At 43.4% G+C, this 18,032-nt stretch overlaps 1 protein-coding gene across 8 annotated transcripts in view; it reads right to left on the reverse strand.

Annotated features, from left to right (window-relative positions):
• The window catches only part of MARCHF8 (membrane associated ring-CH-type finger 8), an 84,687-nt gene that overhangs the window by 2,149 nt on the left and 64,506 nt on the right, over nucleotides 1-18,032 (reverse strand). For 6 of the 8 annotated variants that reach the window (XM_035897341.1, XM_035897345.1, XM_035897343.1 and 3 more), the window contains 5 exons: nucleotides 11,517-11,596; nucleotides 10,374-11,219; nucleotides 8,237-8,417; nucleotides 4,275-4,422; nucleotides 1-1,789 (listed from right to left, as the gene is read on the reverse strand). The exon at nucleotides 1-1,789 is cut by the window's left edge and continues 2,149 nt beyond it. In XM_035897341.1, coding sequence (XP_035753234.1) covers nucleotides 1,485-1,789; nucleotides 4,275-4,422; nucleotides 8,237-8,417; nucleotides 10,374-11,219; nucleotides 11,517-11,596 — 1,560 coding nt within the window. In that variant the 3' untranslated portion in view covers nucleotides 1-1,484. The remainder of the gene's footprint in view (nucleotides 1,790-4,274; nucleotides 4,423-8,236; nucleotides 8,418-10,373; nucleotides 11,220-11,516; nucleotides 11,597-18,032) is intronic. The other 2 variants (XM_035897346.1, XM_009642042.2) reach the window with 1 other exon arrangement.

Consider the following 18,032-nt stretch of genomic DNA (forward strand, 5'->3'; position numbering starts at 1 on the left):
AGCTTTCAAATGCAGAGGCCTCATGTGCTGACTTTTCGTGGGGCTTTATTTCTGCTCCAGAAATTTGAGACTTTGGTTAAACGAGGGCTTGAAGCTAGGTTCATTGAAGCAGATCGGTCAAGTGAATTAACAGCAGACACCCCTAGCTTTGGGCAACTCTGTCTAAAGCCCTGCAATCAGATTTTAAAGCTGTCCCTCTCTTTTCATTAAGGCTGACTGATTAAAAAGCCAGTCCCAAATTCAAAAGCACAGACAAAACTATTCTCTGACCATGTAATGCATCGCACTGGGACTAAAAGCAGGCAGGTATTTTTAAACTCATCCACTTAGTACAATATTTACTTCCTAGACCTTGATCTCAGCATCTCCTCTGACTATGTCAAATTCTTGGGTAATTCACACATGACACAGCAGTGAAGAAGGAAAACCAATTTCAGCTGTATTGACTAAGTATCTGTTTTTCCATAACAGCTCACATTTTTACCAATATAGCAACAAACCCCTGGCCAATGGTTTGGAATGGAAGTTACATCAGGTATGTATGTGCAGGTGTGTGGTGCGTGTGGCTGGTGGGGGGGGGGGGGGGGGGGGAAGCAAAACCCATCCTCAAAACGGAGCACTTAAACCATTACGCATTGAAAACGAACACTGTACACATCCACTACTCCCCATACACAAGTCACAAGTGCAATATCCTTTAAAAAACATTGCTCCTCAAAGGAAACCCAAAGAGGCAGAGTTTTTTAGTGTTATGTTTAGTAAGATAATGTGTTGGAAATCACAGGTTGGAATTTTTTTTAATTTTTTTTTTTTTTTTTATAAGGCAAGAGGTTTACGTTCCAGAAGAATAGATGGGGTAAAGAAAGAAGAAATGTTTCAAAAATGACACATTCTTTCAAGTTTCATTCTCATTTGACATACATATTACAAAATAAAGATTTTTAAAAGTGCTATATGCTTTGTAAGTCTCATCACAATATGTAAAGCAAAATTTTACACCTGCTGCCTAAGACAAAATGTTAGTGGCAGTGTTAGCAGTAGATTAGACTCTAGCTCTCTCATTTCCCTCTGTGTCTGGGACAACCTCCTTCATCACGCTTAAAGAACAAACAAACCAGAATAACCCACTCTCCACGTATTCCAGAGCCATTTAGAGTCATCTTCTAAAGTAACAGACTCCATGAAGTTGATGACAGTTCACTAGCGGCTTGCTTGATCCCAAACCCGAGCCTCATTGTACCCAGTATCCTGTGGCTCTTTGATCAGCCAGTATGAGAGACAAAACGTTGAGAGGTATGCAACCATGACAACATTGACAGATATGCCAAAGGGATTTAAAAAAACTCCAACAAAAAACAACTGTAAAAAAATTCACCTGCCAGTCCTCAGCTGTTAGTTGATTTTAAAAAGGTAGAGCAGTTTGCAGTAAACAATGATATTTTAAATCTTCAAGGACATACAGAACCACCCCTCCCACCCAGCAATCAGACGTGAAGGATTTCTGCAGCACAGTCTTCTGGCTCTGTGTAATGTGAAGAGTTTGTGTCTGAATGGTGAACCCCAAGCATTTCTTTACTTTCAAAGTTTGGCTCCATTAGTGCAGGTTTTTCAAAAATATTCTTTTTGCTAGTTTCCGGACAGTTTTGTACATATATTACTCGGTTATAAGCTTTAAGTCTCTTCCACAGCTGTACGTACACTTTGCATTGTACATACATGAACAGAAGTCCTCCAGTGAAACCAATAGCCACAACTACCAGCTTAGTCCAAAATGGCCACTCTAGAATCCCTGGAAGAAAGAAAATAAAAAACAGAAGAAACAAAAAGGACCTGGTCAGTATTGGCTGGACGACACTGGATCGCTCAAAAACATCCTGTAAGTAAACTGTCAGAGAGTTTGGGCCATGCAAACTGTTCTTATTTCGCCATTTTTCTTGTTTGGCCTTTTCTTTTTTCCCCTTCAAGTCAAACACATGCAGGCTTCTACTTCGCATATCACATTTATTCTCCCAGATCAGAGGAAAAACAAAACAATTGATTCTCTGTGTCTGAGCCCTTATGCAGCAAAATCACAGAGTCAAGGCAACAGCCAGTAATACGTTTACATCCTTTTACACCTGTTTTTAAACAAAAACTGGATCAGATTATGAAAGGGTTTCTATGTCACGGTTTCTTCTTCATAGCAGAAGACTCAACTCAGTGACCCAAGAAGTCTACGGCACTCTGTGATCACACAGTACGTGGAGTCATTGCCTTTAAACTTAGAAAGAAACAATTTTCACCATCTAGCTTGACATGTTTGTTACGCAGACCAGACAATTTTATCTGCATCAGACCCAGTAACTTGTAGTTGAACTGGAGCATCTCTTCTGATGCAAAACTGCAAGTGTTGGAGATGCTGAAGCATTCTGCCAAGCTTACCCTCCATGATTAAAAATTACCACCATTGCTTTTCCTGAATTTGTCTAGCTTGAACTTTTAGACATTGCATCTTGTTATATCTCTATCAACTACTCTTAAATAAGAGACTATTAATTTTATACATCTTCTGCTTACATAGGTCCTGTAAACACCCAGCCTCTGTCCTCTTTAAAGATAAGTGGCATTGCAAGATGGATATGAAATCATGCTGAATCACCCACTATCAGGGCTCTCAGGCAATAAAATCTTGGCCTTCCAAGCCTCCAAAGTTTCTACCAAGATACAGGCTAGTGTTCTTTTGGAAATGCATGGTAGTGTGGGAGGAATGAAAATATTTTAGTCCCAAAATACAAAGGGCACTGCAGTGTGACTACTGATGAAATCCCACCCGTGATTAATACCTGAACCTCTGATTCACAGGTGAGCTATCTGATGCCATCTGTAGGCAGTGATCATATAAGCCTGCCCCTGTGCAGACATGAATGTATACCCACACACACTCCCCACACCCCCCAGCTCATGACAGCACTCCCTGGATTCAGAATCCAAATGAAGGGAGCAAAGAAGGCAATATAAAATGTACTAAATATTCATGCTATTCCTCCTATTCATGTTCATCTAACATATTTATTGGCTAAAATAACCTGGAGATGATAAATCTTTGAAAGCATATGCTTTTCATTATTGTATAGAAACCTTACGCTGAAAGGCCAACAATTTTCACTGTACATGGAAGGCATGGGGTTGGGTGGAACAGAAACAGAAAGATTTCATTCAAAGCAGCTTCCTGACTGAATTCATGGACAATCAAACGACAGCCCTAATGAGAACTGACAGCAGAACTGTTGAGTTTGAAGTGTGATTCTGCTCTGAAGAAACCCGAACAGCTCTGTGGATTTGCAGGTTTATTGATGCTCAGCTACCTCCCCAGATGATGCTCTTCAATCACCAGCAAAACGTGTTCCACCTGCATGTCTAGTTGGCATGCAATGCTCTGTGAGCAAGGTCAGCTTCCCTTCTAATGGCTCCCAGGCTTGGTAGATCCCCTGTCCCTCCTATCCTCACCTTCAGGGACAGCTCAGCTGCCTGACGAACAGTGCTGTGACAGCTGCAAGTCTGCAGCCCAGCACACCCAGGTAAACAGATTTCAGTTTGGTAAGTTTAAAGCTGGCGAACTAAAGAAAACCTGCTATTCAAGACATTAAGACATCCCTGCAGTGGGGCGGCAGCCACTCCGTGAACTGCAGTGCACCTCACCTCAGCTGCGTAAACTGGAGTCCTAAGGATCAACCTGAATTTCTTCTGTTTCATGCACAACGACTCACATAAATTTCTCCAGTCTGACATGGCTCTCACAGGAAACTTGTGCTAACCCACCTCAAAGATGACTGAACAGAAAGAAAACCCTGTTGATTTACCTCAAAGGTTTGGATTTAGGTTCCTTTTACTTCTCTTTTTAAAAACTGTTCTGGTTTTGCCCAGTTGAAAGGTAGCAATAGCAGCAAACAAATGCTTATGTCCTTATCTGCTCAGTAAGTGTTCCAATTCAAAACTAAATTAGGTAAGGCAGCGCAATTTTGTGTCTGGCTACAGTGGATTAGCTCTCATATCTGTGCATTTCACAAGTGCAAACTAAATTGATTTGAAATAGACTTAAAAAGCACCCACAGATGAATTTACACTGATTTAACTAAATCATCTTAGAACTGTGCTTTTAAATCAACCCAAACTCAGACTAAAGCTGACTAGCCTAATGTAAACATTACCTGTACGCTCATGCTCCACATCCTCTCTGCATTCTGGATAAACAATTATTACAAGAGAGTAAGTGGGAAGAGAAGCAAGTAACGTACCAGTAGTCTGTCCCTGTTTAATCTCTTCAGCGGTCCTGTCGATCAGGACATAGAGAGACCACACAACGCAGGTGATGGCAATGATATGGAATGTTACAGAGCACATGATCTTCCTCCTCTCACTGGCCGTCATCTGCAGCTTCTCCCACTGGCAAGAAACCCAGAAGCAGAGAAAGAGATTAGGTGTTTATTGTAGTTGCTACAGAGTACAAAAAGAGAACATTGATAAGAACAAAAACCAGGCAGGAGACCAGTTTCCAGAATGTAAAAGTCAGACAGCATTACTGCTCTGACCAGAGCACATGTACGACAGCTGGCAGCTCACCCTGCTGGGACAGGAGCCAGCCTGGCGCCGGAGCGGACCTCCAGTGCTCAGCTCCCACCCGGAGCCTCAGCACAACGTTGCTGCACCCCGCTTACCCACGCAGGCACAACTCCAGCACTGAGGGACCCTAGCGCCAGGCCTCGTGCAGCACACGCAAGGCTGCTCCCTCCTGCGTTCCCCACTCAGCAGCGGGTACCCGCGGTCACAGCTGAGCATCACGAGCAGCAAAGGGTACCCTTGCTCAGGCAGGCGTTCAGTAAAACACTGCAATAAAAGTGGCACACGATCCAATTGACCAGTGTGTGTAAGACGTGTCCCGCTGGGCTCCGTTAGAGTCCCTTGGTGCACAGTCAAGGCTGTTTAGTTCTCAGCTCAAGGCTGTTTAGTTCTCACCTCCTACCTCTGGGGGTTTCATTCAATCTTCACAGGTATTTAACACTACTTACAGCAGCGACACCCATATTTTATTTTCAGTGTTTCAAGTGCACTTAAATACACGTGCCCTAAGAATATACAGTAGAACTGGGATGACAGCTTTTGTAAGTGAGAGGACACAGCAAATTAAATCCCTGGAGCTGCATCTATCAATAATGTTTATACAGCCCAAATAGAAACCACAAAGTCAGGCTGCTATCATTTAGGAAGATATGAAGAAACTAGACAATTATTATAAATGTTTCTAATATGCAAGGAATTGTTCAAAAGTAGCTTTTTTTTTTTACCTGAGACACTCAGATGCTTTTTTTTTTTTAAATTTTTTTTTTTTTTTACAATTTCCCTTGTGTATAAGTTGAAAGTTTTTGCCTGTGGGATACACATCCCTCAGCATCTCTGCTTGGAACAGAGAGTTAAGATGGGCTTTTCTCACACTTCTACAAAATATATGCTGGGCACATAAGCTTCTCATATATACCTATGTGTTTCTGGAGAAGTGCATCTGATGTCTCCCAGAGTAATTTGTAGAAAAAGAGGACTTTGAAAAGGACGAATAACATGGAAGAGTGAGGATGACCTGACTGGTGTGACTGAGTTTCCACTGCTACAAATACAAGAACGGTTGAACCCTGAGACGGAGACTTTGTGATCCTCTCTGCCTTGCCAACAAACAATCTCTTTGGCCAGTCCAAGCCCCATCTCTAGTTCTGTGGGCATCCAAATCTCACCATGGCACAAGAATTGATGACTTCCAGCAATGACATGCTAGCCTCATGTCATGCTAGAAAGCTACATGCTTTTAACCTTCTTAGAAAAAGACTGGACAAAACATTCCTTTCAGATGATGTATTTTAAACAGAAAATAGCTTTTGCATCTAAACAAAGGTATTTACTCTTGATAGAAAGTATAAATGAATTAATTTATTTTGTCAAAAAGTAAGCATGTGAAATTATCTATGAATGCTGTTACAGAGCCCCAAGGACGTGTGTTTTGACTAATGTATATTTCTCTTTTCTGTTCCACAGCTTGAGCTCCTCCACTGGACAACACCTCCTGTGAACTGCTGGCTCCACAGCCACCAAACCAACCCGCACCACCTCATCTCTTCAAGAGAGATGACTGCACAGCAAAAAGAGAACATATTCTGCAAACTGTGCACTAGCCCAGAGAGGAAACTAGAATCTGTAGGTCCCTGCTGCATTATTCCGATGACACAGCACATGGCATTTCCCTGTGAAAATAGTCAGCAGTTCTGGTTTTAAACCAAAATATTCAGCAGAAAATTTAGATTTAACATCTTTTAAAATGGACCATCCCTCTCTTGTCTCCCCTCATCTTCACTTGAATCATGACACGTTTTGTTTCTCATCCTCTTCCCTCAGTAACTTAGTGTTTGTATAGCCCAGTGCTGCAATACAACCTTAAAATGCTGAGGAAGTTTAATTCCATTTCCACCCTACGGACAAGCACAAGCCCTATTATTTGTCCCATCCTGTTCATAATCACCAGTTCCAGACTGTTTTCTCCTGACTGACAGGAAACCATAAAGGCTGAGTTGAAGATACAGAGGCAGCTTATCTTCTGGCTGCAGCTGAGCCTCTAAAAAGACTCTTTACATATATCTGAGAGGTAAATTCCTTTTTCTCCTTCTGTTTAGGGCTCTGTCCCTACCTTCTGGCATCTGGTCTCTTTCCCACAGACGACCTGTTCAGATAGAACTAATGACGCCGAGTGACTCATTTCTGAAGGTGCCCAACAGCTTTTTTCCACAGGGCACACGTAGTCAGAAAATGTTTCCTACCCACTCCAGGCAGAGAAAGCACAGAATAAACAGCAGCCAATTGCCAACTATAGCAACTCTTTTTACATGGGATTCTCTAGAGTAATTTCTTTCATATCCTATGGCTGGGCCATGCAAAGTATTGTCTGTGCAGGTGACAGAGCCTATGACAGCCAATATTGCAGCTCAGAGGTACTATGCTCTGTGCCAAGGGGCTACCAAGGAAAAATCTGCCGTTCTAACAGAAGGCAACGATTCACCGCAGTAATAAGCAGAGGTCATCCTATCAAACGGACATGCCAAGATATACACTTTACAGACCGTACATCTCCCTAAAAAAATAAGAGGTATTTGAAACCTGCTCTATTTTCTGCTAGGAGTCACTTTTAGGAATTGGACAAGTTCTCATAACAGCTTTTGGATGGCTGCAGTCCAGACCTCCCACCCTACATGATTTAGGCTCATCATAATTGAATGTAATGTTTCTCATTTATTCTAGTTCCAGACTGAGGTTATTGTTATTAACCTCTTCCACTTTGGTAGACGTGGAAAGATTTGTCTGTGCTAAGAATACCAGTGACTTCCATCTCAAAATCCTGATGGTAAGGACCAATTGAAATTGAAAGCCCGGAGGATGTGGGAGAACAAAAAGGATACAAGCGCAAAACTGTCCTTACAAGTAGCATTTCAGTACCTATACTTTAACTCAACAGATTTATGAAAGGTACTTTTCTACAGAACAAAAATACAGGTTCTAGCAACCTGAAGTACTAAAACCTAGTCATTCACAGTCTAAGAAAAGGTAAAAATGAAAACGCGTTTATTGGTGAACCTTCTACTTACACTGCAGTATTTTCATTAAAACAGGTTTGCTCTTTTAAAAAGAAAAAAAAAAACAAAAACCGAACCAAATTACACTCAGGAAGTGTGATTTAAAGTAAGTTTAACCTGAAATCCTCATATTTTCAAGAGAACTTAAGATCCACTTATGTGGATCTTGGAGCAGCAAACTAAGGCAGATAACAGTAATACAAAACTCCCTGTTTTAAAAAAAATGTGGATAACTGCAGAGCAAATACCTTTGTGTACCAGCTCTATAATGTAACTAAAAGAAAAAATCAGTTTGCTGCATACATATATGTGTACGTGTGTGCGTATGCATGTACTTTTCCACACAGAGAGCTGCTGGGCTACAATAGCTCATTCTCAGAGCTGGATTCCAGTGATATTGAATTTCCCAGGCTAAGTGTTAATTTAAGTCCTTTTTCATCTATACAAAACTGACCGGACTTACTAAGGAGCCACAGAAACATCACAAATATGTGGGGGTTTCTGCGGGCTCAGGGGCAAGGATGGCCTCTTTTCAAAGTGGATCTGTGTTTAACGAAGCACTTCCTGGGGGAAGCAGGTCTTGTGCCTACCTTCCGCAAAGGCTTCAGTTTTGTCTCCATGATGAACTCATACTTGCACAGTTCACAGCATCGCGTATCTGAGCTCTTGATCCATTGCTGCAGGCAGGCTTGGTGCACAAAATGAAGACTTCCCGTGCAGTGACAGGGGGTAATCAAAGGGTTCTCATCATCTCCTTCACAGTGACATATCCTGAATCAGAAGCAAAGCTGCTCATTAGGAGAAGAGGAAGCAGAAAGGATGTGGGAGAGGCATGTAATATCTGTGATCATACACGGTTGTCCATTGAGGATCCTGAGACATACGTATCAAAGGAATGTGTTCCATAAAGGAGCTAAAACTAAAGAACTCCATTGCTGCACAAGCACATACACAGGCACAAAATAATTGAGCACAGACACTGTTAACTAGGCAGCTGCTTTCTAACAGTTGAGGCGGACACAGAAAGCCTGACAGAATTGCAGTATCCAAAAGAAAAAACAGGGTAAGAAACGACAACGCTTCATCTAGCACAATAGCACTTAACTGAAAATAGCATTTGAACAGATCAGACAGCACTTCCAAGACAAAATATGCACAGAGGTGTAGCTACTCACGGATTATGATCTAAACAGAAGATAAAACAAAATTCCCAAACCAATGGTGAAATAGCCCACCCCAGTATCATGAAGAATTAATTTAGAGTCTGGATTTTGCACAAGAGAAGTGATTATTTCTAGTGCCGATTGCTAAGACACAGATCCACACTGCAAGGCTACAGCACTCAATCTCCCCAAAATACACCTATTCTAAACTGACTAATGGTTCTGCTCTCCAATTTTTACTTTGAAAGAGCTGCTAAGGAAGCATCAGCTCTGCAGAATTCCCCATTTCCCTCACAACCTAGCTGTGCAGACAGCAGGGACACCCGATATAGTGTTACTACCAGGTGCTGGCATTTGATTTCCAGCTTCAATTTATACACAACCCTTGGGTTGCATCAAACATCACTAAGTCCTTCTAACCATGTGGAAGAGGTCATGAATTGAAAGGGGGATGGTAAGGAGCTCAACGAATGAATATAAGTTACTAAGCATATGTGAAGTACATCCTGGCATGCTGCCATCCCTGTCAATTACTGAAATCTCTTACTGATGCGTAGCATCTTGCCTCTTGCAACCTTGCTGATAGCTGGCAAGTGGAAATGAAGAAGTGGGTGGATTACAACAGCGTCTTGTTGATGACAAGCCAGCACAGAACTAGATTTTGCTGGTAATGAGTGGGGAAATAAAATAATATTGGCAAGTAGCAACAAAGCCAGCTTCAGAAAGTGCCATCGCAGAGGAGAAAGATCAGGAGTAAAATGCTAGGTAGAGGGATGGAACATTTGCTCCTGTACTTGGTGACTCCCGCTCCTCAGCCACATTTTAGAGCTGGGACAGGGCAGTCCTTCAGACAAGTCATGATGAAGACAGTCCAGAGCTGGCTGTTCCCACCACCTGTGCACAAACTTAATTCTCTGCAGTTGGAACAAGGACACCCATCTTTTTTGGACCTCACACTATGGACATCAGACAGACCCACCACTAACACCCAGCGCTCAGATCCCCCTTTTGACTAAGGCATCCAGAAAGCCCTTTAAAAATAAAAGGAGCATGGTGGGATACAAACTATGAGGAAAAGATGAAAAAAAAAAATAAATCTTAAGCTATATTGAGCTCATTTCAGAAGCAATTTTCAAACAGTCTCTTTTCCTCCTGCCTCCCCACCCTCTGACCAAACCAGCAGTGACTGCCAGGACAACACATTGCTCATTAAAAGCTAGGACATAGTCAGCTTGGCCTCTGATATGCGTAGCTGATTCTCTCATGATATTCCCAGTTTGGGCACTGATAAGAGAAAAATACCATCCCAGAACCCCAAACCTGAAACAAATCGCAAGAGAATTTATTTGACTCCAAAGGGAATTCTTTTGTTTAGTAGCCTTGTTAAGTGCATCAGAGGGGTGCAGGACAGCAGAGAGAAGGCTGCATGCTTCAAATCACACATATTAAAGCAAGGTGACAGCGTGAAAGAAAAGACACAAACAGCACAGAGGCAGAGGAAAGCAGAACAGTCACCACCGCACATGGGAGGGCTCAAAGGTAGGCGGTTCTCTGGTAAACCAACCTGCAGGTATCTCCCGATGTGGACACAGGGGAAAGAGGGGGGAATTTGTCTGAGAGAGGGGAAGGGCAGTCAAGGTCACTGTCCTTCTCAACGGAACAGAGCGGCGCCCGCTGCTCTTTTGTTTTCAGTTTCACTGAGGTGCTATCCTCAAAGACGTCATCGTCTCCCATATCATCAGAGCAGAAGTCCGTGCTTTCCACCAGCACGCTGGAGGATTTTTCAGCTTGGAAGTGACTGGAATAGCTCTCCAGCTCGTGGAACTTATGCAGGCTGCTGGTGCTGGAGGTGTGGGAGAAGGAAAAAAGGTAACGCAACAGTTTTTTGCTCCTTGAGTTGTCATGGTCCACTTTGTCCTCCAGCAAGGGGATATGTACAGCGCTGTGGTTCTCTGCTCCTCCTGATGCACTCGAGTAGTTGGAAAGGGAAGGGATGTAGGAGTGCTTAGAATTGCTAAAAGAAAGAGGCCTGAGATTCAGCGGTTTCCTCTCTTTAAGATGAAATCTGTTAATCCTTGAACACTGTTCTTGAGTCGGGGTCAATTTGCCTTCTGAGCGTGTTCGCTCCACATAGTCAAAGCACTCACTGGTGCTCTGCGCCTTCTGGTCCACATCATTGAGGGACTTGGAGAATTTCAGAGTGCGGGTGGGCTTTACATTCTTAGCAGACCTGAGTGCCTGGCCCCGATCCTGCCCACGGGAGTTTCTCTTTGCTGCATGTAACGTGTCCTGACAGATTACTGTCACAGTGACCCCTTGTGTCAGAGGGCTCTGGCAGTGAGGATTTTTCAAGACAACAGCAGACTGCACTGGACTGTGATGACAACACTCAGAAAACACTGCACTGGAACTGCATGCAGAACAGTGGAATAAAAGCACAGAAAGTAAAAAAACAATTACATAAGAGAACACGTATAATTAAAAGTGAAGAAATGAGAATTATGGCTAGTGTGGGAACGGCAAACATAGCGGACCCAAACAGTCAGTGGGATTTAATGAAGCAGTGTTAGACAGCAGTCGAGTCAAACAAATGGGATGCTTCATATGTTGTGCTTACTTCCCCATACACGTGCTTTTTCAGTTTTGTTTTCTCTTAATTTGAACCTTGCACGACCCTCACTGTAGCCATGCAAACAACACACTGTACCTGCAGATGTCCTGGTTGGATGGTGTAACAGAAGTCCGAGAGAGGCCATGAGGGGCAGAGATAGAAGTTGGACTTCCAGCCTGCAGTGAAATTAAAACAGACAAACGAAAAAAAGCAAGTCACAAGTTGGAAGAGTTTGGTAGGCACAGCAATCACCTTCATGGTTAAACACAGAATATGGAGTCAGATACCACTGTACATCAGATATTCAAGGGCTAGTTGCAAGAAAGTGGCTTTATGGACAAACACTAGAAAGGGAGGTCACACAGCCTCATCCTTGGAAAAGCAGTAATCAGAACAGGAACGGTTTGCCCCAAGGTCAAATGCAGCCATCTCTGGAGCGGAACCTGCCAGCTGTCAAACACTGCACAGAACAATAGCTCAGGAAATGAGCAATGCTACAGTAATTAGAATAATTAGATGGAGGTGTGTGAATAGACTAGTCGGAATTTAGCTACCACATAATAGCTAATCCTTCCACTTACAATGATGACAAGAAATTAGAGGCTTGGTGGGGGTTTTTTGGGGTGTGTTTTTTCTGTTTTGTTTTGTTTTTTCCCCACAAGACAGAATCATCAGTAATTCAGTAACTCGGGCAGTATTTGGGGACTTATTTTCCGTACTAGCATATGCACATGAGCACCATCTGCCAAACCAGACCATTCCCTGAAGTACTCTTTGTACTCTACGAGGTCTTTCATCTTGCTGTTACTCTGACAGAGTCTTCCACCTACTTGGAGAAGAGGTGTGGCAGCAGTCACATTCGTAAGACCCAATAAGAGCACGGTGAGCATAACTGAATTAATTCGGAATTTAGCTGAACCAGCTCAGAAATGTAAAGTTAAGCTCTTGGCATATTGAACACTTAGTAGACAAGCCTCTGAAATCAATACGATAAAAACGATCATTGTCTCAGAGTTGGGACTCGATGGGCTATTATTATAGCCCTTTTCTGCTGCTGTATTCTATGGGTCACTAACAAAAACTTCCTGACTCTTCCTATAGGTTTTGGCAAGGAGGAGACCTGCGTTGATAACCTTGTAATAGAGAACCTTTAAACCTGGTTCTCCCATGTTCCACAGCTGCTGGATAGGCTGTGCTGCTCACCCACCAACTGCAAAACATTGCTCACGTTTCAAAATTCAAACAAAGGTTTACAGCTCTCTTGATCTGCAAAGCAAAGCCTGAAACCCAGGAAGGAACAATGCAATCAGCAGAATAACAGATGTGTCAACACCACGCTGGGCTGCACAAGAACCAGCATAGCCAGCACAGACCTGGGCCAAGCAACAGACTCGGAGAGATCTCCAGTTGTGAAAGGTGCCCTGCCACAGAAGCACGCTGTGCTCAGCCCGAGATGCCAGAGCTGGCTCAGTCATCACTGCTTTCATGATCTCTGGTCACGGTGCAACACCCACACACTATATCTATCTCAGGTCTCTTTCATTCTACACTTAATTTATTAAAAGTCCCTATGGTATATTTAAACAAGGCCACTACAAGCATTTACACTTTCATAGCAAAAGCAATGTCCCTTGTCACACAATATACTCTTCTTTCTTTGCAAGAGAAGATGGGCAAACTAGGATACACCTGCTACTTTATAAATCATCATCTTCTGTGTAACAGGACTCATCTGTTAAGTTTTTGTTTCTCCAGCCAACAAGCACTTCAGAAAGCAATGCATCTGGCCTCACACGGGTGTCTCAGGTGCAGCGAGCCTGAAAAAACAGGTATCCATTTACAGCTGGGTCTGCAGGAGTCGAGGGCAAGACTCAAACACACACCGCTTAATCGGTAGCAAGACACTGTAACTTATTTCCCATCCTACTCAACTAGGTACATGCATAGAATAAAACCCAAGAGAATAACCTTGGCCAGAAAGCAAACTGAACTATGTTATGACTGTGACAAAACAAATTAAAGGCTTAAAGATCAATCCTAAAATCAAGGCTTTCTCCTGGAAACTATGGTTCCTTACATTTTACACCACCTGCACATGCTAATGATACAGGATGCTGATCTTACAGTGAGGTGAATTCAGGTATTACTTGGAAATTTGTTCTCTATTTGATGCTTAACCTCCCCTAAAAACAGGTGCATCTCTGACTTCAAATCCTATCTTTTAAAAATAGTTTGTGCAGTAATTACTTCTTTAAAAAGAAAGACTGACAAGTTAGTGAAAGACCTGACACACTATAATCTGCTGCTATAATTATGCAAATGAAAATTATTAAGACTTAAATAATGACTTATTAAAAAAGACATATTTAGCAATCTTCTATAAACAAAATATTGAACCAGTAAAACAGCATGTTGCATTCTGCCATGGAAACAGAGCCATATATTGTTGGAACTGAAGTCACAAATCAATTAATAAATCCGTCTCAGGTTTTATGTTACGAGCAAATCACGGAAGGTAACCTGTGTAGAATGAATCCAATCTCTCTACTTCTTCACTTTAGCAATGAAGCTTTCCAAAAAAAGACAGTGGTATATATGAGGTGGCGGTCTAACAGCAGATGACGAGATTCAATGATCCAGGATTTCCCTTCTGAAACTACGTCACTGGTTTCTTGATCCAATTTCCTGGCACCAAGACAGTGTCAAAGTCTTGCCACTTGGGAAATCAAAAGGCTGGGACAAATAAGAAATTGTGGAATTTCATTCGCATTTCAAGCTTACTATTTTTTTTCTAGATGCCAGCACTTTTCAGGACAGCTCGCAAAAAACCCACATCCAAGGCACATTTCCTTTTCTTCCTATCCTCCTGCTCTAATACAGGAGGTTCCATCTTTATACATAACCAAATGCAACCAAAACATGAACAGAAGTTAACACACTTGGAAAGGCACCACGAAGTTGAACAACAAAACATTGGAGGAAGTTACGCCCCACCTAACCTAAGCTGTGGCTACCACCAAAAGCCATGGTTCCACGAGCCTCCAGTCTCTCAGCCAGTCCTCCTTTCCCCCCATGCTTTTTGCTTGTACAACTATTTACACAGCTGCATTGCAAATCAGATTAGGATAGTGAGGTGAGGTAAAACAAACCACTTCTTTTACTGAGCTTGTTTAATGCCAGTCACTTCCCTAGCTTCAGCTGTGGAGGAACATCAGTCGGTCAGAGCAATGAGCCTCCAAAGCCAAGGCACAACTCACTGACAAAACAAGAGCATAGTAAAATGCAAGCTGCTGCTAAGAGCCCAAGAAGTAAGTCCTGCCAGTCCTAGCAGCAGAGGTGCATGCGGCTGACACTCACCAGTCCACACAGCTTGCCTGGGTTTACTGGCTCCGATACAGCAGCTATTAGGCAGAGAGGTGCCACAGAAAAGAAGAAACACTGGCAGCCTTGGGCCAAAACAGGGCAAAGAAGAGGCAATGTGATAGGTGAATGCAACAGAGAGATGGATCCAGCTACTTTGGAGCTCTGATGTTGTTCCCACGCAAGGCTCAGCTCTGAAGAGGCTGGGAAAATAAGCAATCAAAGCCTTCACTACTCTGTAGCACCATCCTCAATGCCCCAGCAAGCAGCATCCCAGGTTAGCAGCACCTTTGGTTGAACTGGCTACTTACGATGGCCACAGCAGTAGTAAGTTTGAAAGCACTCCTTGTCATAGGAGCTTTCTGCCATGCTCATTATGTGATGGGTAGCCAGAGCCTTGACAGCCTGAATTCGACTGTTCTAACCTCAAAATCACTTGCTGAATCTCTGTGGACTTTCACGCCCTTCACATGGAAGAGTATCACCTCCAACAACAAGCCTTGGAGCTATGTGCTAGTGAGTTACCCTGTACAGCCAGACTGGTTGCCTAAAATAGCTCAGGACTAAAGGTCAACAGTTAGTTAATTGTGTATATTGACATTCCCATCTAACGCAATTCAGTGGGGTCACAGCATGGCCTTCTGCACTGCTGTTTAGATAATCACGATGACTCTGGAGGCAGCAATCCCTGGAAGCCTACAGCTCTCTGGAGGGTTGCCATCAGGAAGAAATATATATCTTTTTATATATATAGAAAATATATATATACACATTTGTGTGTGTGTATGCATGCATATATATATATATATATATACACACACACACACGTGTGTGTATATATATAATGTGCTGCCATAGCTGGTTGTTCTCATTCTGCCCGCACTCCATGAACAGTGTGATCTGCTGGTGAAAGAACTCAGCCTTTTCTGGTTACATGCTGCACATCAAAAACCCCACCCTGCCTCAGAAAATAAAGTCATCTTTGAAGTGAGCCATAGCGAACATCTCAATGGCTTGGGTATATTCCAAGATAACCTGCTTATCCGAGATGGCACTTCTGGGTGTAGTTGCTGTCATCTCACTCTGGGCTGCACTTCACTACTAGCAATTATACCTCATTTTAAAGAACAGGACCTATCACTTTCTTAAAACCTTATTAAATTATTCATTGAAGGTAAAAAGTTAGAATCAACTCCAGATGAGTTCTTCCACTGACTGGAATTCTGAAGGAAGCAAAAAGGTTTTCCCCCACACCTGCAAACTTCATCATTTCTAGGTGTCACATGAATAGGCACAGTCCTGTGGCCCTACTATTTGTGCTACAAAAACACCTAGAAGTCTCAGCTAAGGATCTGGAACTAACACACTAAGCACTATACACATTTAATAATTAAGGATGCACCTCTCCTTCGGGCTGACAAAGTGTTAGAGAAAAGAAACACAATTTTAAGTCTTTCACTCAGGAGGAACTGCAGCACAAGGAGCTTCAGACAATACAAACTTAGCAATAGAACAAGGAGCCAAGTGCTCCACAACCCAAATTTCAACCTGGCATTTTGACTATGGGTTTGCCTTTATGTTACACTGTGATAAATCCATTTCAAAACCATGCTCGTCTGCTAGGCTAAGAAAAAAAAAATATGAGAGAAATAAAAATCCTAAAAGGTAGCTGCACCTGCTGTCAAAAAGATGGATGCTAAAAGATATCTCCAGCACCACTAGACCATTGCAGCAGTTTCTGTCTGCCTCCCTTCCCTGTAAGGACAACAGGAGCACAGTGATGGTCTTCTCCATTGAGCCAATGCCAACTACCACCAGTCCTCCGGGGATTAGCCAGACACAGCTGACCATAGTGTGTGCTGGCTAAGTGGAGACATCTCCCACCACTGCCCCAGAGTTGTCCTGTCCCAAGTACCACCAGTGACTGAGGCCCACGACCTTTAATCCCCCCACCCTCTGGCCTCAAGCAATCCCCGGCACTGCGATGCTTTTCCAGCAGCGAGATCACAGTGCTGCGATGTGCAATGGGCCACTGGGAGTTTTGTTCGAATCAGATTTGGCTCTCCCAGTATTAACACATCACAGTGACAAATGTGGCAGAAACACATGGGAAAGACAGAATCAGAGGGACGGTTATCACACCCTGTGTTTTAGAAGAACTCATTGCCAAAGAGCTATTTTATCTCTCTCTCACAGATCCTGTTTAAATGTGTATTAAGAAGGCAAGGCTGCTGCTAGACATGGACACGGCAGGCACTTACCTTGCATGGCACATCTCTAGAGGCAGCGAAAGCCCCGGGCTCTGCTCCCTCCTTAGTTCACGCCACAGAAACCAAGAGCAAACCCCCCCATATCTGTTCCTCTGGCAGGATCTACATACAGACAGTGATCTAGGAAAAAAACCCAACAGTGATGGGGGCCTTTAAAAAAGGCACCAAGTGCCACTGCAAGGCGCTCCATAGCTAACCTGGCTAGTCTTCAGTCCTCAGGGAAAGGACATCTACAAATAGACCCAGGGAATCTGACTCTGTTTGTGCCACCCCTGCCTCATTCGCCTCCCCTCCTTTTGACAGGGGCAGCTCCAGGACCCCAGTGGCAAAATTCAGTTCTGCCTGCTGGGCTGAGAAGTCCTGGGCCTGGGCTGGAGGCAGGCAAGGAGGTCTTGATGAAACCCAAGGGACACATCCATCGTTTCTCTCAAGCCACTGCAGAACAAATAGAATGGCTTGGCTCCAGCCATCCACCAGGATGCAACATATTTGCGTTTTTATGCTTTCAGCAAGTGCTGTATTCCACATATGCATTGGCTGATGGCTCTCACTAAAGTGCACTGCAGCTCTACGGTCTCCAAAGCTCATCTGTGGAACAGACATGGCTGTTTCACTGCACCCATGCCAAAAGGAGGCCTCCAGCTGCACTAGCACACCCAGGCAGCAGTGCAACACCGCCAACCAGCCGTGCCGAGCTTACCAACCTGACACTTGAGGTAGCCAGAACGGGTCACCTGCAGACAGACTGGACGTTGCGAAAGGCAGACAGCCCTGCTGACAGGCTGCTTTTGAAAGCTTTTCCTAAATACCAGCATGGCAAGATCAAACACCAGTAACTTCTGGTCTTCTCCATTAAATTCTCCCTACCAGACTCGTGCCATTTTGACTTGCAGGGCGTACTAAAATCAAGTGTCTTTAGCTGGGATAAGATGCATTATTAGAATGGACAGTGGTTAAAAATACTGGGGGAGGGGGAAGATGA

This window comes from Egretta garzetta, unplaced genomic scaffold, assembly GCF_000687185.1.
Source record: "Egretta garzetta isolate BGI_Z169 unplaced genomic scaffold, ASM68718v1 scaffold56, whole genome shotgun sequence".
Taxonomy (NCBI): domain Eukaryota; kingdom Metazoa; phylum Chordata; class Aves; order Pelecaniformes; family Ardeidae; genus Egretta; species Egretta garzetta.